Source organism: Corvus moneduloides, chromosome Z (genome assembly GCF_009650955.1).
Source record: "Corvus moneduloides isolate bCorMon1 chromosome Z, bCorMon1.pri, whole genome shotgun sequence".
Lineage (NCBI taxonomy): Eukaryota > Metazoa > Chordata > Aves > Passeriformes > Corvidae > Corvus > Corvus moneduloides.
The window spans coordinates 1,977,631-1,998,409 of NC_045511.1; the positions used below are offsets into that span (position 1 = coordinate 1,977,631).

Below are 20,779 nucleotides of genomic sequence, written 5' to 3' on the forward strand. Positions count from 1 at the left end.
TGTGAGCCTGTTACTCGAGAGGGAGAAGATGCTCTGGCATGAGGGAAATGGAGGGGGAATGTGGGGATAGAGGTGTGGGAAGCAACATGAATCTCCTTGTGGGATCTGGGTGGTGGTGTCACTCCTTGTTTCACCTCACATCTTGCTTCTCCCTCTCTTTCCCTCCCTCAGGCCAGGACAAGATACAGGCATTTCAGTTAGACAAAAATTAATTGCCTTTGGCTTGAGAAGAGCTTTCCAAAGGAGACCTCGTAGTACACCTGGTTTTTCTGAGATTGGCTCAGTTGGTATTCCTGTATGGGCATTCACTTAAGAGCTGGACTTGATGGCCCTTGTGGGTCCTTTCCAACTCAGAATATTCTGTGATTTTGTGATAAACATCTTGAAATCATTTTGAAAGACTATTTTTAACAGGCAGCAGTGGTTGGTGAGCCCTCATTGCTGTAGCACTGGGTGGAATGGATGTGATTAAATCAGGGGGATCCTCTAACAGACCCCCAGGCTCAGCTGAGGTAGGACACAAAGAGATGGGAAATTTGCTTTGGGCAGAGGATGGGGAGCAGGGGAGGGGGCAGCAGTGGAAGCAGATCAGGAGAGGGGCTCAATCCCTCATCCATGGAGCTCTGAGCCCTTTGCACCATTCCCAAAGCTTTCACCCTCACCCCTGTGAGAAGTGATGGGGATAGGGACCAAGCCCCACAGGAGGAGAAGCAGGATGTGACCTGGCACCAGGAGCACTGAGCTGTCCCCACGGAGCCCTCCTGAGCTGCACCACGAGGGATATTCTGCTCCCACCCACCCAATATTCCTTTCCTTCCATCCTGAACTAAAGGACGGCCCCTCCCAGAGCAGGAGAAGCGATAGCGCGTACCCACAAAGAGATGGGGAAATGTCAAGCTTTAAACATTTATTACTCAGATGATGCATTTTATAGCATACAGTGGGTCTGGATGTTCTATAAACAAAGACTGAATTACCACAAAGAGTTATGAGCTCCCTTGTTTTAACAGTCTCTGAAATGCTGAAAACGATGAGTTTGTGATTTCTCTAAGTATGACTATCTAGTCTTTACTCTCCCCAAAACATTTTTCTTTTTTTGAAATTAAAAAAAAAAAATTTAAAGCGCTTAGTTTAACAAATATGATTAAATTAAAAATGTCGCTTTTTCAAATGCAAATAAATACATTTAAAAAAAAAAAAGAAGAATTGCTAGCGTTAACTTCGTGTTCTGCAGGACACCGCAGCTCCCTTGGCTATCACCAGTGGACTTTGCAACCTTTAGTATCACTTCTTCTGAAAAAATACTGAAAACATCACCAGGACTGCCTAATAGCTACCACCAAGAAGAGCAAAATTAGTGTAAAGCCATAAAATACCCAGCAGGGAAATTAAAAAAAATCATATTTAAGATTTTGAGAGATCTCCAAGTGAGGGGTGTTATAAAAATAAGCATGAAAATAAATCATAAGTTATTCTGACAAGTTTTCTTTCAAAGCCATCAATCATGCCAAGAATAGATACTAATTAATCTCCTTCAGGGGAAGAGGGGAACCAAGCAAATCACTTACTTTTCCTTTTTTTTCTCCCCATTTTTTTTTCACCTCCATATACACATGAGTTCTCCGAACAGCAGTGGAATCCCTCAAGGGGAAACCAAACAAGTCACTTTCTGTGTAGCAAAACCCATCAGTTTGGAAAGATTTTTACCAGGAATGAGGTGAATTAGACTCTGGGGAGCCTAGCAGGGAGTCAGCAAACCTGCTCTCCATCCCAGGGAGATGGGCACAGAGGTGATGCTGCAGCCACTCGCCTCCACACCACCCCGACGTTTGGCCCCACACACATTTGGCCTGAGGGGGTTATTTTCCCCTTTGCTGATGTAGTTGTATGGGGACAACACAGTAAAACCCCACACAAATACTTTTATTGAGCAGCAAAATGGAATCTGGCTGATCTGGGGAGACGTAGCCAGTGGTTTTGCGCCTAAAAACACGTTGGAGAATTACGCTCTTTGGCGACCGTTTCTAAAGTAAGCCAAAAGATGGGGGGGAAAAAAAGGGAAAAAAAAAAAAAAAAAGAGAAGAAAACACTCCAGGATCCCCAGGTGCTCTCACCCAAAAAATTCCCCAGCACTGTTCCCCATCCTGCCCATCAAATGTCCTTGTGGTGCCTCTTTTCCCAACACAGTACTCTGGTGAACGATGTCATGTGCCCGCAGGCTTCCTACGGATGGACTTCAGAAAGATACCATTGGCAGCATGTAATTTTTGGGAAAAAAACGCCATTTTTGGTCAACATTTTGATTCTCGGACATCAACAGAGTGACTGATGTACCAGTTAATGGCTGGACGAATGCATGTTAATAGCAGAGATAAATGGCAAGACATTAAAAAACGACGGATTTCACATAAAAGTTCCTCATTTCCAGTGTTGGAAGGGAAAGTCATGGGCCAAGCCAGGTCAGTGGGGGTTGCAGGGTTGCCCCACAATGAGAAAATTGAATAAACTCTCACAGCAGGTAGGGTTAGGGAAATGCTTTAGGAGAAATACTGCTCAGTGGCTTACACTTTGACTCTGAATGCCTCCTGATGCACTGATGGGTGAAAATTCAAGTTTTTAGAAACAACATCCCCAATTCTTTGTGTTTTTCTTTTCTTTTTTCTTCTTTCACTACAATCCAAGAAAAAATTCTGTGAGAAGTGAGAATCTGCAGGGGCCAGAGTGGCAGTCTGAATCACTGCTGGCGGGATCCCTGGCACCCCAACCCATCAGGCTGTAGTCCCTGCTAGAGGACTTCTCTGTTCATAAAAAAAACAAGAAAAAAAAAATCAAGACAAAACTGTTTTTCAGGCCTTCTCCCAGAAGACTGACACTGTGCCTAAGTGCACTGTGATGGGTGTTATATCCCCTTCTCCTCCACTCCTTGAGAATTCAGGGAGCAGGAAAAACAAAGAGCAATGGGCACAACCCTGAGCCTTGTAATACTGATGGGCTTTGCCGCCTTAATGAAGTTCATCTGCTCATTAATACTATCAAACCACATTGCTACTAATGAAGCTGACCCAAAGCAAGGCGCCGTCACCATGCGAAGCTCCTGGGCTTGAGTTAGTGAAGCAAAAGTTAATTTTTCCGGACAATTCCAGGGCACTCAGCAATCATTTTGCTGCTTTCTGGGTAGACAGGAAAACTGAAGCTCCTGTTTCCAGCTCGCTCCTCTTGCTCCAGGTGCAGAATGAAAACTGGATCAGCAGACAACCAGATGAAAATTCAGATAATATTGAACTGCAGCATCATGACTCTCACCCCCTGCAATGCATTTTCTGCTGAAAATTTCTGCCCTTTGAATTTTGCAGCAAAAGCTTCCTCCCCATCGCAGACAGACCAACACATTCATAAGGCACCCGAGAACATACTGCACATCCAAGGAGGTCGGGGTGAAATCTCTGTTCTCTACAAGCCACCAGAAATGCAACGTTTTGCTTTGAAAAATGGGTTTGAGCTGCTGAGTTCAGGCCCAGCCTGCCTGGTCCAGGGTCCGTGTGCGCCATCCTTGTGGCACAAATTCTCTTACCATCATAAAGGAAATAAACTGAGCAGTGAGAAGAAACCAGGATGGGCTGACGGCATCGTGCCTTCCTCGGCTCCTGCACCCTCACTAGGCTTCACTGGAAAAAGCACCTGGAGGGATTTCCCAAGTCAAAGTGTTGCTAGATCAGCAAATAAGGAGCCCACTGCGTCTTCTTCATGATTCAAGCGTTGCCCTGGCCCAGCCTCTCACCCTCCAGGTGGCACCTCACCACCGTCCCCCACAGCCGTCCTCTCCCTCGGGATGTTCCAGCATGGAGCCATGAGGGGATCCTGGAGCACCCTGGGGATCCCCGAGCACACTCTGCCTCTCTGAAGATGTCCCCCATGCCTTGATGACACTGCAGCACTTACACGGAGCGCGGGACAGAGCTGCTCCTGCACACTGCACACCTAGGAACGCTGGATAGCATATTCAGCTAGTTAGAAGCCAGGCTCAAAACTTCTATTTTTGGCTTTTTCTATTTTTCCTTCTTCTTTTTTCCTCTTTTTTTGCTATGCACTGCTTGTCTTCTATTTACCAGTCTCCAAAGAACATCAAACCTTCATTTCTCCCTTGCCCTGTACATTATTAGGCCCAACTACAACAGGCCTGGATTTAAATGTATAATTACAACCATGACAGTAATAACAATAAAGCACTCCTTCAATGGAAAAAAAGAATTATTACAAAGAAAAGTTAAATGATTATAGTGGCTGAGGAATAATGGCGACTTGAACAGCAAGAGCCACAGAATCCCCTGTTTTTAGAGCCCCCAGCTCAAAGGACACATTTCTCAATCCACCGAGGAGGTTACTGGCAAGATGATGGTGGCTATGTAACTTCTGCAGTGGCTTTAGGACTCCTTTAAAACACTCCTTCTGCTTCAAGCATCTTCACATAAACCGTTACCCAGCTCGAGGGAAGGCGCTGCTCTCCCCGTCCCCGAGCCGCTCACAACTGTCCGTCCAACAAGACAATAAGATAAGAAGAAATTACGAATGCTCGAGAAAAAGAAAACCCAGTGCAAATAAGAAAGTTGTCCCGCTCTCCAATCTGCCTCTGAAAGGGGTGGCGGGTAGGTGGGGGAACACACAGAAAGTCGAAAACAAGAGAAGGAGGGGGGGAACCTAACGCAAGCCCCGCTTGACAAAAGCCATCAATTATGAGCGTCTGGTGTAGTGTGTGCCTGGCTTTGTCCTCCCGAGACATCTGCTGCCTGCTGTCTCCTGCCAGTTGGCCAGGGCAAGGCAGGAGGACGACGTGAAAACAATACTAGCCCCCACTTAGATTATTTTTTTTTTCCTCCTTTTCCAAATTCTCTGTCTTCTTTCGAAAGCCAAACAATAACCCGGCAGGATGCACTGCTGCTGCTTGAGCAATGAGTTCAGAAAAAGAAACCCCTAAAACAAAACCACGGCGGGGAGGAGGGGTGGCACTTGGCGACGCGGCTGAAAAAGAAACATGCTGCTCCCGCCCCACCCCACGAACGTATTCTCGAGCATGCTGGGGTTTGGTCTGCTGGGGGATTTAAATCAGAAAAGCTCTTGCCGGGTCCCATCAAGGCGCACGTCTTCATCTCGTCCCTTACCACCCCACCTTGCCCTGCCCCTCAAGCCGTCAGTTTTTGGATGGTCTTGTTGTAGTACTGCGTGATGGTGGGCGTCAGGGGGTTCCAGTTGTTGGCATGCAGCTCGATGACCTCCAGCAGCAGGGACCTGGTCAGCATAGACTCGGAGGGACACAGCATCTTGTCGCGCGCTATCGCCAGCAGCTCTGTCATCATCTCAGGCAGCTGCTCCTCCAGCAGCCGGCCGGTGCTCTGCAGCTGTTGGGAGAAGAAGGGGTCAACCATGGATTACTGATCCTTGTGGGTCCCTTCCAGCTTGAGATAGTCTATGATTCTATCACTCTATGGTATTAGAACACCCCTCTGGCTTTTTACAGACACCTCCCGTCCCTTTGGTTTTCCCCTGCCTGGTGCAGGCAAGGTTAAAGGCGTCGTGGCTTTTGAAAACCAAAACCACCCAGCAGCAGGCTCCAAGAGCTGAACACGAAGGGCGAGGTTCTCAAAAGCATCGGCACCAGGCTGCTGGAGGAGTGAATGGTTCAGCTCCCACTGACTTCAAAGGTGGCAGCGACGGATTGCTTTTGAAAAAAAAAAAAAAAAATCCCACCTAAAAATCATGCTATTGCCAAAACAAAGTGCAGGCTGTGATGTGGTATTCCTGCCTTCTACCTGGCCCTTCATTTACTCGCTGATTCAGAGCTCCCAGTGACTCCCAGTCATTAGCTGGAATAAGCAGAACGCTCCTGTGTGCATAACAAATCCTGCCCTGCCGAGATCTGCATTTATACTTGTGCTGCTTTGCTGAAGACAGCCAAAGGCTTTTTCTAAAACAATTACTCCTTGGAGAGCCTCCATGAAGCAGTGCAGAGAAGGTCCAAGTCTGGGGCGGACAGTGATAAGTCCACCATCACGGAGGTCTCCACAAAACAGAGCTCCCCAAAGTCCTCACCTTAAAAATCAAACCCTCCTCCTTGTCTGCTTTGCTGAGTTTTAACTATTCAGGCTGCAACTTCAACCACTCTCTGCAAGAAAAGCATCTATCTCCATGGGCCAATCACTTCCCAAAAAAGTAACCAATAAAACTGCTATATTTCACAGAATCACAGAATAAATTAGGTTGGAAAAGACCTCCAAGGTCATTGAGTCCAACTTGTGACTGATCCCCACCTTGTCAACCAGACCAGAGCACTGAGTGCCATGTCCAGTCATTTGCTTCTCTGCAAAACTGCTGCTGAGCACAGCAAACCTCTGTGTGAGTCATGGGGCAGCTTTTGCTCCAATACAGCTGTTTCTGTGCTTAAAAACTTAATGGAGGGTGAGATTTGAAGGAACCAGGATGATAAAATATTGTGATGGGAGCCCAGCTACCAAACTTCCTGCATCCATTTACATGCATCAGGAGCCCAATGACAGAATCTCAACGGGTCATCTCTTATCTCATGGTGGTCTTCTACCTACACTGTTCTTGTGAGACCTCACCTGGGGTCCTGAATCCAGCTCTGAGGTCCTCAGAATAGGAAGGACATTGACCTGCTGGAGTGAGGCCAAAGGAAGCCATGGAGATGCTCCCAGGGCTGGAGCCCCTCTGCTCTGCAGCCAGCCTGGGACAGCTGGGGGTGTTCAGCTGCACAAGAGAAGGCTCCAGGGAGAGCTCAGAGCCCCTGGCAGGGCCTAAAGGGGCTCCAGGAGAGCTGCAGAGGGACTGGGGCCAAGGCATGGAGGGACAGGACCCAGGGAATGGCTTCCCAGTGCCAGAGGGCAGGGCTGGATGGGATCTTGGGAAGGAATTGCTGTCTGGGAGGGTGGGCAGGCCCTGGCACAGGGTGCCCAGAGCAGCTGTGGCTGCCCCTGGATCCCTGGCAGTGTCCAAGGCCAGGCTGGAGAGGGCTTGGAGCAGCCTGGGACAGTGGAAGGTGTCCATGATCATTGCAGAGGGGTGTTGGACTAAATGACCGTGAAAGGTCCCTTCCAACCCAAACCATTTGATCATTCCAAAATGCACAGAGACAACACAGCTGTTGGGTCTGGAAACATCAAACAGCTGCTTCACACATGCACGGGCAAGGACAGAAGGGGCAAAGCAATGAGGATCAGGGCAGATGGAGAGGTGCCTCCTACCTCCATGGAGCAGCAAAGCACAGCATCTTCCTTCACATCCTGAGATTGCAACAACTGTGAAAGAGAGAAGAGAGAAGCAGTGAGAAATTCCTCTTCTTCCTCTTCCTCCTCCCTTATGACTCTCCTTCTATCTCCTTGTCCAGCTTGGCTTTTGACACTTCCAGGAGGAAAGGGCATAAAATCAGGAAGAGGGGAGAAAAGAGATTGTAAACACAAAGATTTAAAGGTAAAGAGTGACAAAACATGGGGTAAAATTTAGATTAACAACTTCCACAATAAATTTTGTTTAGGTTGCATTGCTTTTTTTATCCCATGGCAGGCAGTGAGAAAACACTCATTTCACACACACAGGGAATAAATGCAGCTGTCTGCCAACCACACCAGAGCAGCACAGCCCTGGGAGTGGCCCTTTGGAAGAGGAGGGCTCTGCCACCCACCCCTGAACCTCTCCATCCCCGTTGAGGACACTTCTGACAGCCACAAAACTGCCTGATGGGAAAGGGTTACATCCAAAACACTGTAATTAATACAGCTCCTTCTAGGCCGATTACACAGTGGTGCAAGGGCAAGGGGTGCCAACGAAACTACGGAGTCTCAGGTGCACCAACTCCAACCCCGCTCTGCTCTCCATGAACTCTGTGTCACAAACATGAGCTTGCAAACAGCAGCAACTTTCAGGAAGGACCAAAATGTTGCTGGGCATGGCATGGGATGGTGCAGGAAGATGCTCATCTCTCTTCGTTCAGACCCAGGGTGTGCAGTGATGGTCAACAGCTCCACCTGACAACAGCAAAGTGTAGGAGCTCAGCATGTCTCACCCCACAAACACGGAAACCACGAGCAAGGACCCTGGAAACAGGACCAAAAATATACATTTTCCTTTGTTCTCATCCTTATGACAATTACAGGTACTGGCAACACTCGAAGCTACAGCCACTTCCATCCCATCACTTTGGGATGAACAAGCCCTGATGGCCCTGAGCTAATCCCTGTGTACAGTAACCACTAAGCAAAAGCAGAAAAAATGGGAAAACTGGCTTCACTAGTATCTGAAATTCATTAGAGAAAGGCAGACTTTTTAAAAGCAGTTGAACTGATTAAAACTGCCCTTATAAAAATTGCTCAGCATAACTAAACGTTACTCCAAAGTCACATCCATTAGTTAAAATCAGAATTGTGACTCTGAGCCTTATCATCTCTCCTTCCCACTCTTGTTTTTCCATGTTTCCTTTCATCTACAAATAAATGCCTGTTTGTTTACCAGCTCCACACTGGCTGGAAAATAGATAGGGGAAAAAAGAGGTAACGCAAGGAATTATCACTGCTCTCAGAGTTTTGTCTTCACTGTCTTCTGTTTTTGGCGGATTGTTCACTTTGAAGATGGTGTTTACAGCATCTTGACGAGCACGTTGTCCATCGGTTTTATCTCTCGTTAGCCAAAGCTTCAGCCAGGGTTTTAAATCATGCAACAGTTTTTTTTCTACCCCCCCACTCCCCCCCCCCCCCCCCCCCCCCCCCCAGTTTATCTTTCTGCTGAGTTGTTTGGAAAATGTTAGTTAAGCCCAAGCCGCGTGCTCTGAGATAAGTTCTCACAAACAGTTCAGATTCTTCACAAGAAAATATGAGATTATTTTAAACCCAACACCAACAATGAAAAAATATATCAGTTAGGGAAAAATATAAACAGGCAGTAGTCCAGATATTCCCTCCTGGGGTATTTAGCTCATGAGTGTGGCATGAAGCAGGGCTGCAAAGAGAGTAACAGACATTACCTTTTAACAACACCTTTCTTATTTTTGCTATTCTTTAGTAAAGAATGTAACACGAAAACTAAAGCACGAAAGTAGTTAAGATTGACTCCAGCCCTTCCTCTGCCATGGTCTCCTCAGTGATCCTACTCCCTGCCCAGGATATGTGGTCACAGAAAGGCTGCAACTTCACTAGTCCCAGCTTCCCATACACAGGGTTGGGACATGCTTCCCTACCTCAAAAGGTGTTGGTGAGGATGAACATGTCCCTGTCAAGTGCTCAGATACTTGGCTAATGAGGAACAGTCTCACCTCTCTATGATGAAACACAGAACACATCCTACCCCCAGCCCTGGGCAGGCACCCTCCAACTTCACGCTGCCCTCATGGACACCATCTAATGTGACTTGGCTGAACAAGGAGAATGCGTGTGTTCCAGTGCGTCCACCAGGGTGCCATGTGCTACACCTTGTCCATAGAGACACCATATGCCCCACCTTGTCCATCCAGGTACCATGCACTGCACCTCATCCATCCAGGATCCATGAGCACCATTGCTCCAGAGGCACCACGTGCCCCACTTGTCCACCCAAATACCACATGCTCCACTGCTCCATCAGAGCACTAAGAGATACCAGTCTGAAGCACTACAGGTGAGCCTCTGCCTGAGACATGGAGGCTGGGGAGGCCCACAACCTGCCCTCCAAGCCCAGGCGCATCCCTGTGCATCAGGGGACAGCCCAGCAGTCAGATCTGCTGGTGCTCTGGGGAAACAGAGTCCAAATCCATGGCCACAGATGGCTGCCAGCCACCTGCATCAGTGCAAAGGACTGAAGCCTGGAGGATCAGAATGATGGCACTGCTTCTCTGCATGTTCTGATCATGGCCATAGCATGCAGGGGTGTAAGCAGTACCTGCTTCTGACCTCTGCCTGATGGGGCAGGAGGAGATCAGGGAGCCTGGCACGGGCCCTGAACCTTGCTGACTACATGGACTGTGCTGCCTGTGTTCCCACCACGGATGTCCTCACTCATCAATGACAACTTGCATGTATGTCTCAAAGACTATTTCACCCCCACTGATGGTGCCCCATGTGAGCACCAGGCTCTCAAAGCATTGGGGTGGTTTCTTCAGCCAGAGCACAGTGTTTCCCAAAGCTCTGTGACCCCTGAGTCAGACCTGACCAGGACTGCAAGAAAAAATGGTGAAAATGCTTTGAGAGTTCCAGGGAAATCACAGCCCTAAAGTCCCGGCACTCGTGTGACCACCCAGCCAACTGCATTCACTGTTTGCAATCTAATTCATATTTACTTAAAATATTTTAAGGTAAACACTCTATACCCATTAAATTAGCACTCCCACATTGGAACTATTATTTATTTAACTATTTATAGCTGCTTCTCCCTGCTGTGTGCCTCTGCCCAACTCCCACTACGGGCACAATCCCATCCCTCTCCACCAGGTTCCCACAGGGTTTAAACCAGCTGGTGGATGTGGACGAGGGATCTGAAAGAGGAGCATGAGGCAGACAACAGGGCAGGTGAGCTGGGACTCACGCACTCCTCAGTTTAACCTGTAATCATCCCCCGGAGGCTGGGGCTGTCTGCGACAAAAACTTCCCTTTGCTCTCCAGCCGGTTTCCCCCGTATCGGGCGAAGCCGGGCAATGAAAGCAGCAGTTCCTGCTGGAAAGCAGACAAAGAGTCTGCCTGATTTCCTAAGAGAGGAGGCTGCATGCCAGAATCTGCCTGGCCAGTCATATAATACCCAGCCTCAGTTGCGAAAGGCTTCTCACTTTTGTTTCTGGTGCTGGACTCAGCCTTGCAGACTGGTGGAAGACACCAGGCGCCTTCTCTTTCAAATTTCTATGTCACGCTGAGAGATGAGCACTGGGCAAGGTCCTCTGCAGAGCCAATGTGCCCAGGTGGGCTCTGGGTGCTAAATATTTGGATAAGCAACCCAAAATAAGTTTTAGGGTCTGCTCCTGGAAGTGCTGTGTGTTGTGGGGAGCTGCAGTGCCTTGCAGGGTGGCTCTTGAGTGCAACTGGTTTCCATGGTGTGCTATTGGGACTCATCTTCCCTGGCCTCTGTGGCCCCAGAACCTTCCCTTTACATCTTTACAGAGATAGGCATCATAAGCCACATGGGTAGACATGCAGCCACGGCTGAAGGACCCAAAGAGCCCCAAAACTGCAGCTGTGCCTCACCACGGACAGAAGCAGCTTGATCCTCCTGAACAGCAACAGATGCACGTGCATGGGGTGCAGACCACCATGAGCAAACCAAAAAGCGAAGGCAGTGGGATATACCCCAAATATTTGGGTTTATTATCTGCTTTCTGAGATCACCCGGCCTGCTGAGAAGCTGAAGTGCTTACTTGGTATTCTCAGGGGTGCCCACACCACAAGGAGGACAGGAGAACCCGCCCCACTGTCCCTTATCACCAAACCACGGAGGTTTAATTGTGTTCTTCAGCAATTCTCCTCAGGAGATGGGGTGGGAGCAGCCCAACGCACACATTACCCTTTCCAGATGCAATGATACATCTCCTGCGAGGCACAGTACTAATTACTGTGTACAATATCGCTTGCAAAATGACACATAAGCAACGCCGGCCACTAACTACCCCCTTAGCATGCAGTGTTTTATGATGCTTTGGTGATGACTCCAGCGTGAAAGTGCAAGAAACCTGGAAAATATCCACCTAGAGCCACGGAGAGGCTGGGTTGAGACCCAGGGAAAGCTGGGGTGACCGCAGCCCACACGCCGCTCACCCTGGCTCCCCGACTGGTTCATGCGTCCAGTGGCAACACGCATGGACACCCAGGCTGCCCACAGGTATGCTTTTCATCCGCACCTGGGTCATGAGGAGGTGCCTCCCAGGATTCCCCCCTCCCAGAAACTGAGGAGCATGCCCACAGGGGAACCAGCATGCTGCAAATGCATCGCCGAGGTGCTGCAACTGGCTCACTGGTGTGGAGCAAGGCCACGGGGGAAAATGGAGACTTATTTCCATGAGGAAGTGAAAAATCAGTTATTTGTGCCACCTGGAGCTTAAGCAGAGTGGACATATTGCACTGGAAACGCAGTGGATTTACTGGATGGTGCTTCCCAGTCCTGCTTTTAACCAGAAAGGGCCTTGGGAAGAGCCGTGATGGACTCTGTCCTCTGACAGATGGGTCTCTTTCAGCTCTGTGGTCAGGATCATCACAGAGACTCCCTTATGAAGGGGGCTTATAAGAAAAGTAAGGACAAAGCTTTTATAGGGCCTGTAGGGACAGGATAAGGGGTGATAATTTTTAACTAAAAAAAAGGAGATTCAGACTAAATAGGTGGAAGAACTTGTTTATGCTGACGGTAGGGAGGCCCTGGCACAGGGTGCCCAGAGCAGCTGTGGCTGCCCCTGGGTCCCTGGCAGTGTCCCAGGCCAGGCTGGACAGGGCTTGGAGCAACCTGGGATAGTGGAAGGTGTCCCTGCCCATGGCAGGGGGTGGAATGGGATCAGCTTTAAAGGTTCCTTCCACCCCAAAGCATGCTATGGCTCTGTGATCATCCCCTACATCCAACAGTGCAGTTTAGGTGCTAATACAGCTCTGCAGGTACTCTTCCTGCTCTAATGGACCACAGATGGGGAACTCCTGCCCCCAAAACATCCTGGAATCCTCACAGTCTGCTAGGTGGGTCCTCCTGGGAGCACAGACCAATTCTGCTTCACGGGCTCTGTGCAGACAGACATCAGTAGCAATTTTCTGCCTTTCCAGGAGCCCCTTATCAACCTACTGTCACAAGTCTTTAAGGAAGATGCCTGAGATAAGATCCATGGGACTGCATGGCTCTGCATGGGGACAGTCACGCACTTCTCTGAGACACAGGCAATGGTACAGCTCCACTTTTCTTCTTGTCACAGGGCACGGGGTGGTGAAAACAGCCAGGACTGGGGAAAATGCAAAGTACAAACAAGGGTGTGGGGATGAGTGATTGCATTTCTACAATTTGCTACCATCAGATGTATCAGTTCATTGACCCAGGATATCAGAAGGCCAGCTGAGCTCATCCTGTGCCCACCAACAAGCTATGCCAGTGCCACCCTCTCTAAAGGGGCACAGAGACCCTCTCTGGGATCGAGGGAAGTCAGATGAGACTGACTTTCTCCAGAGAAGAAACAATGAGCACATGGAAACAGACTTCTAGAAGTTCACAGGCATAAGTGAAATCTTTGCTGCTCACCCATTTGACGCTGAGGTTGCCCAAACACAAAATGTTAGGGAAAACCTTTCCCTTACAGAGCTGCCTGTGCTTATCTCTGCACAAGGCACAGGCTCTGCAGCGCTCCAAAATGTGATTTGTTGGGATTTGAAAACACAGCTGAGCTGGGAGAGGCAGTCTGTGTCCAGCTGCTTCCACTAGCAATGGTGTTCCTCTCCCCATTCCCTTCTGCTCACAGCTCTCTGGGGATCTGGGAAGTTTTCAAGCCTACAGAAGATGCACAAGGTGCCACCACATCATGTGTCTCGTGGAGGGAACCCTCTTCCCAGTTGCCTGACTGGGCTGTTGTGGTCTCAGCCTGGGAGAAAAATGTACTGACAGCAGCTCCTGCTGCTCCAAGAGGAAGAGGCCACCAGCATGGGCCACTGCTGATCCCACAAGCAGCTGCCCAGACGAAGTGGCACAGGGGGGAAGGAGCTCTGTGCTGGAGCTGCTTGTGCCTGCGTGGCTGCATCATAGCCTTGTCCATAGCAGGCACTTTCTCTAACATATTTTGGATGACCCAAACCAGTTTTGGTGGCACCAACTCCTTTTACATTGATGCGCTCTTCTCAGCTCAGGATGAGACTTCTGTTCTCCTATTACACAACCAGGACTCCCTGGGAGGATGGTAAGAGGAGATTAGTTTGTTTATTGCATCGAGTAAACCAAAATGTTGGTTATCCTCCTTGTCAGGCTCCTGAGGAACTCAGAGATACTTAACAGCAAATTGAATTAAGGCCAGAGGAACAAAATCCTGTACCCAGTCGTGGGAAACTCCTCCTACTCCTTTCCACTGTAGACAAGGGAAACCATGAAACACGACACTCTCTCTCCCCGGATCTGGAACAGCAGAAAGAATTCCTGCGAAGATGGAAACCATTAAGAGGCAATTACTGGAGACAATGATGAAGAAAATCTGGTCACTCATCAACCCAGATGCTGCCATCCAACAGTAGCCTGGTGGTTACATATCCCCTGGCTGGAGGTGGACCTCCAGGACCCAAAGGTGAGCAGGACAGACGACCAGAGCCACCCGGTCTGGGTGCACAGGGAGTTCAAGCCACCCAGACGACTGGCTTCATCCTGCCTGTCCAAAGACATAATAACCCTGGGAGAGGAGGATGTGATCTCATCCCAAGGGTCCCGGGGAAACACAAAACATGGAAAGAAACAGTGGCGAGACCATGGTGCTTGATTGCAGCGGGCTCCACCCTGGCTGGCCGGAGGCTCTGCGCTTTCCTGGCTCTGCAGAGGCAGCGAGCGCGCGGCGGCAGACGCAAATAGTTGTGTTTACATCCCATTGAAAGGGTTTTTGGGAACTAACAATGCCTGGTACGGAGGGCGAGGGAGAAAAACAAAGCCACGCGAGGAGGAGGGACCATCCTGTGAGATGGTATCTGGCTTCACTTCTTTATCTGCGCAAATTGCTTCCTTTGCCTTCTCCACGGGTCGCAGAGAAACGAGGGTGGCATTTCCCCTCCCCTATTTAAGATACAACACCATGGTTTTAATGCTGGGACTGAACGAGTCCTGTGGCTATCCAAGAATATGTTCCTGCACATGAAATACTCAACAGGGCAGATGGGCTTCCAGGCACTGGACTGTCCTCCTCGGTTTGGCCTGTCCTCATCTGCTCCCAAAAAACACTCGACCTCCTCCACCTTAACTGTGCCCTTTGATCAAAATGGCGAGGATTAAAAGAAATCTGTTGTTTCCCAAATAAGCTGCATTCACAGGAGTGTTTTTGCCAGCACAGCTATGGGGGTCTGGGGGCATGGGAGCTTTTTGCATGGTTATTTATGTATGGCAGGCACAGACGTACAGGGACATCCACCATTGCCCTGCGTGGTCCTACAGACAGGCACCCACCCCTGCTCTTTGCAGACTCTGCTCCTGCACTCTGCCTCCTGCCACGGCTCCGGAAGTCCACAACCCCTTTTTACCCCCGTGCCCCACTTGCTCCAAACCCCAGACTTTCCTCCCAGCTCTTCCACATCTTCAGCTCCCATCTCCTGGACTCCCAAGACAACTCCCCACTTGTTCTCCTCATTTCTCCTTCCTCCCCATGTCCCTGGCCCCCAGTCGCTCTTTTTCACTCCTTCTCTGAAATCCCTTCCCTCCCATGCCCACAGCCCTCATTCCTCCTCCATCCTTTCCCTAGACAAAACACTTCCCAGTTTGTCCCAGTCCCACCAGACCGGAGACCAAACCTTTGAGGTTTTTGCAGAACCAGATATGGGGGAACCAGAAGGGGACTTCTGTGAGGATGTAAGTCTCCTTCTTCATAAAGAACATGTTTTCTCTGTTCACATCAGGCCTCATGGAGCTTCCATGGGGTGGGTCAAAATCCAACCCCCTTGGTGCCTTTGCTCATTTGATAAAGCAAAAATTCTGTTTCATTCTCTGACTCGGAGAATAATACTAAAAATCCCAGCATCTCATTACACTGTCAAAGACCCTTTTTTTGACTCAAAAGGCTGATGCTTTTTAAAAAGTGAGAGTGATTAACAAAACCCAACACAACCCACGTTAAAAGATACAATTTTCTTTTCCAAAGAGCACCACCCTCCTCGCTCATCCGACTGCAGCCGGGAAGGTTTTCCTTTTTCTTCCTCTGAAGGAGACAGTGAAAAGGCAGTGCCCTCTTGAAGTTCAGACGTTAATTACCGTGTTAGAATATTTTGCTAAATTACGCAGCATGGCCCCAGGAGATAACAGGCACGAAGAGAAGGGAGGGGAGTGGATACCCGTCTACACGCTGCACCGCAGACTCAGACGTGGGGGGAAGGCAATTAGATGGGGAGTATTTATCCTCCCTGCACCACCACCCCGAGGCTTTCAGTTAGCAGTGTGTACCAAGGCAGGGAAGCGATGGGAGCATGCCAAGATTTTAAACGATGCTGAAATGGGACTGTCTCTGCCAACCAGACTGGAGGTAGGAGACAACTCCTGCAGAGAAGCAACTGTCCTGCCTGCTGCCAGCCTGCCGGGTCTGATCCCCGCTGATTCACAGTGCCTGGGAGCTGCCCTCGGTCCCCAGGGTTGGTATTAAGACCCTAAAAGCATCTGTCTTGGGTCAGGCCAATGACCACATCCCTATTATGGGGATACCCCAGGGTACACACCCAGCCTCAGCAGCAATAACCCTCTCAAGCTGGAGGGATCTCCGTGAACTGGTCCTGCTTGAAGGAGTTCTGCAGTTTAATTAGTCCTTCTGTGATGAGCTGCTTCCTGGGGTTTGCTCTGAACCTGCCCCAATAGTCTTGTCCGAGGCACCTGGGGGGCTCAGAGGGGAATGGTGCCAAGGCAGCTCCCTGTCACCCCTGAGACCCAGTCCCTTTGTATCCAAGCCAGGACAACTGGATGGGTAAAAACACGGGTTGGATGGTTGGGCTCAGAGGGTTGTAGCCACTAGGTTCCAACTCAACTCTGCCTAAAGGCCGGAGATGAGGACTACCAAGTTGTTATCCCCAGACCTGCCCTATTTAGCATCCTTATCCATGACCTGGAGGAGCTGAGCAGCACAGTCTTGTGAACTTTGGAAGTGACAGCAAGTTTGGGATGTACTGAAATGTGTTCAAGGAAATGCCAGTGAGAGGGACCTCAGTGGGGTGAAGGAAAGTGTCAAGAGGAAACTTAAAACTTTCAACAAAAAATCAGCCCTGTGCAGGAGAAGAGCACAGGGACATGGGTAAGGGGTGGGAATAGGGTTATTATGGGGCATGAGAGGTGGCAGAGCCCTCCCTGTGTTGCCTGCCCGTGTGGGACACCAGCTGGTGAGGTGCCTCGAGGGACCACAGTGGCATTATTGCCACATGGCATCACTTTAAGCCTGAGTCCATTGAGACAGATTTTTCATCCTCCTGCTCTGCTGCCATAGGCAACTGCTCAGGTTACCTGGCTGCTAAATGGCATCGTAAGAACAAACAAACGCATCCAAACAGCACTTGGCACCAGCCACCCGGGCTGGAATTGGCTGCTCCTGGCAGAGGTCTGGCAGAGAGGTGGCAGCTCCCAGCCCCAGGGCCACCTCCTTGGTGTCCCAACAACATCTGCTGAGGATGAGACAGACACCAGAGGAGGCAAACCTCCCAACAGCACTCATCAACAGCCACACTGGCTGTGATCCCTCCTTCCCTGCAGAGCTCAGATGTCACCTAGAGCTGGGCTGAGCCCCTCGGGATCTAGTCCTAATGCTCCTCCTCCCCAGCAGCACCAGGGGATGAAGCAGGGAGGGCACTGAGCTGTGGTGGCCCATGGCCACCCTGCTGACTCACACACAGACATGGGAGCACAGAGCTGGATGAGGGACAGCCAGCTCCAGCCATCCTTAGGGAAGGCAAAAGTGGTGACAATCAGTGAACAATAGATGGCAAATAATATTATTTATTATCTCTACATCTTCAGTACCCACGGGGCACTTCTTGCACTGCACACAGGGCTCTGATGGTTCAACTGACATTTGCTGCTCCCTCGCCTTAACCACCCAATTTCTCCATTTTGCTGACTCTGCCGAAAGCCACAGAAAAGAAGAAATATGGCCAGGCTGCAAGAACCAAAGTCCCTTGGTTATTCTCCTGGTTTTGGGGGACATGCAATACGACGCACTGTTGGAGCATGCCTCAGCATGGTCCTTGGTGTTTGGGCATGGGGCAGAGGTTTTGGAGCAGGATGGATGTCAGCATGTTCACATCTCACCATCCTGAAAGGGCAGAAGGAGATGTTCAGGGACAAATTTAGAGAGGTTTTGTGAAACGAAGCGAGGCCAGAGTCAAGAGGGCTTATAGGGCTGGAAGGAGAGAGTGGGACATCCCTCTTGCTTAAGACCATCATGCACAGCAGATGGGACAACTTCCTAATACTGCTGAAAGTGTTTTCACCAGATAAAAGCCTAATGGAACAATGGGGTCCTGCAAGATGCCACCACTGGTCCCAAGTGAGACCAGCAAGGTCTGGGAGCAGGCAAGGGTCAAACCCACAGTGCCCTGGCTGCAGCATAACCATCCCTGGGGAAAGCCTTTATCCCAGGAACAATGCCTTCTTCCAGCTCGCCCTCGATTCCCCGAAGTTCTGAGGGAAGAATGGGAGGAAAGCGCTTTTATTTCTATTTAACATCTCTGCTTTGTTATTCTTTTCCCAGGCTTCCCAGATCTGATGGCTGCAATCGTTCTCATCTGCAAAGGGCTCTCCTCCTTTCCCCAGTTGTCTCCAGGTCTTTGGGCCAACCTTGGGCATCCATTGCCTTTCTCCAACTTAAAATATGCACTGTTCCTAGCAGAAAAACATGTTTTGGTCCAAACCACCATCCAAATGCACTGTGCTCCATTACACCATTTTAATGAGAGCTGGATCCACCTTTTACTTCCCTTGGCAAACCATCTCTTTGCCTAAAATCCTAACGCTGACCTTACCAGACCTCACTGTGAGGACACACTCTCAGCCTGCACAAACCCCACCCTAAACCCCTCGGAATAGTCATGGAAATTAAACCTTTTCATTTGGTAGGGAATTCTGCTCCTGGGAGATGCTGTCACAGTGTGGGCTGTGATGGCAAGTCCCTTCCTTCTCCCCTGGTTTCAAGCTCAAGTGATGGATGAGGGTGCAGCAGAGCCCACACGGGAGGGGGACTTGGTCTGGACTCTGCTTGTGCCAAGGGGCACAGCCACTCCTTTGGTTCCCAAAACTCTGCCTGGGCGAGGTGGCAGCCCTGACCCAAATTTCCTTTGCCATGGTTTACCACCCACTGCTGAGACACGGAGGCCTGGCTGCTTCCCCGAGGACAGCGATGGGTGCCGGGTCGATCAGCCAGCAAACCCCAGCATTTATCACTCCAGCCTCACCTTAAATGAACTTGTATTTGTTTTTTTTTTTCTTTCCCAGCCCACAAAACCAACCCATCCACACTGATCAATAAACAACACATTGTCACCCAATGCCCCAGCCATGTCCCTAGCTCCTCCCCACCCAGAACCGATGTCCTCACAGCCACCCTCACTCCCTCCAACCCAGCTAATGATGGTGTGAATAAGCTTTTATTTGGGGGGGAAAGGAGCTGGAGAGAGGAAGCTTTGCACGGGGAAGGGAAGAGACATTCTTGCCTCAGTCATCAGGCAATTTTCCCTTTCCTCTTGCTCACCGCCTTGCTGACCTTTAGCTGAGTCTGCCACAGCTATAAAGGAAAAGAGAAAAAGAAAAAAAAAAAAAAAAGAGAAACTAAAAAGCAAGAGGAGCTGAAAGGACAGGCAGAGGGAAAGATGTTATCTTGCCTCTGCTAATGATTTATGGTAAAAGGATGGGTGGATGGAGGCAGAGGGACTTATGCAGGACTGTGGGGAGCACAGAGGGAGATTGCTGGGGAATACCCAACATGGAGGGAGTTAGGGATGAGGGGCTGAGCCATGTACATGGGGACATATGCTCTGATCAGCAGAAGGGAAAAAAACCCATTGTGAGTGCTACTACACCTTGTGAATCTGTCCTGAGGCACGTGGGAGTCCCAAGCTTTACAGGCCGTGGTTACACCCCCTGCTCTGCTGGGACACAACCCATGTGGTTCATGGGGATCACCAAGGGCTGAGCACTCTGCACAGTCAGGGACTTTCCACATTCTCACAGAGCACCCAGCAGGGCCAGCCTGTGCAGATGTCCCTGTCCTCTCCTGGGTGCAGCTGGAAGAGCACCCCACCACCTCCTTGGCTGTGTCTACAGCCTGTCTTTGGCCCTGGCAATCATCTCAGAGCTTGTCACTGCTGATAAATAAATAGGTGGTCCTTTCCCCTGGGCTAGCCCTGTGCAGCAGGATTAGCTGGCAATGGCAAAAAAAGGTGTCAGGATGAAAACCCATTCCAAAGCCATGGAAGAGAGATGGCATGAACCAAGGTCAGAGCACTGCAGAGAGAGAGCAGTCACAGACCAACCATTTCAGGGCAGGGGAGCCAGAAGAGTCAGGCTCACCCATGTCAGCTAAGCTAAGAGTCTTCCTAGAGTCACAGACTGGCTTGAGTTGGAAGAGACCTAAAGATCACCTCGCTATTAAAGATCACCTAGTAAAGTCATCTGTGACAAACAACACCACAGGGACAGACCTGTCCTGCTAAGGAACAGAAATGTATTTTTAAGAGCAAATTTACGCATGACATCTTGATATAATTAGTAAATCTTTTTATGGAGCTGCCCTGTAGCAAAAAATATCCCTGATACATTAAATTCACCTCCTTCTGCACACCTTTAGATCACCACCATGTCCCTACAGAGCAGAAAGGTGACAAGAGGGACAGTGACAGCATGGCTAGGGCAGATGGGAGTGGGCAGGGAAAAACTCTGGCAGAATGAGGGCTGTGTTGTGTCACGATTACGATGGGAAGTGGATGGGCACGGGGGCTTTGCTAGACGTCAAGATCTTCCCCAGAAGGTGACACATACCTCAGTGGGCAGAGATTTTGGGGAAGTTGGGCTATTCTTAGCATCCCTCTCCCATCTCCTCCTCTGGATATGTGTGTCTCATCATGAGGCCCGCACTCCTCACCACTCC

The 20,779-nt window shown here is 49.8% G+C and overlaps 1 protein-coding gene across 6 annotated transcripts in view; it reads right to left on the reverse strand.

Moving 5' to 3' along the window:
- Nucleotides 1–892: 892 nt before the first annotated feature.
- The window catches only part of CTIF (cap binding complex dependent translation initiation factor), a 149,161-nt gene continuing 129,274 nt past the window's right edge, over nt 893–20,779 (reverse strand). For all 6 annotated transcript variants that reach the window (XM_032095656.1, XM_032095655.1, XM_032095661.1 and 3 more), the window contains 2 exons: nt 7,254–7,307; nt 893–5,393 (listed from right to left, as the gene is read on the reverse strand). In XM_032095656.1, coding sequence (XP_031951547.1) covers nt 5,178–5,393; nt 7,254–7,307 — 270 coding nt within the window. In that variant the 3' untranslated portion in view covers nt 893–5,177. The remainder of the gene's footprint in view (nt 5,394–7,253; nt 7,308–20,779) is intronic.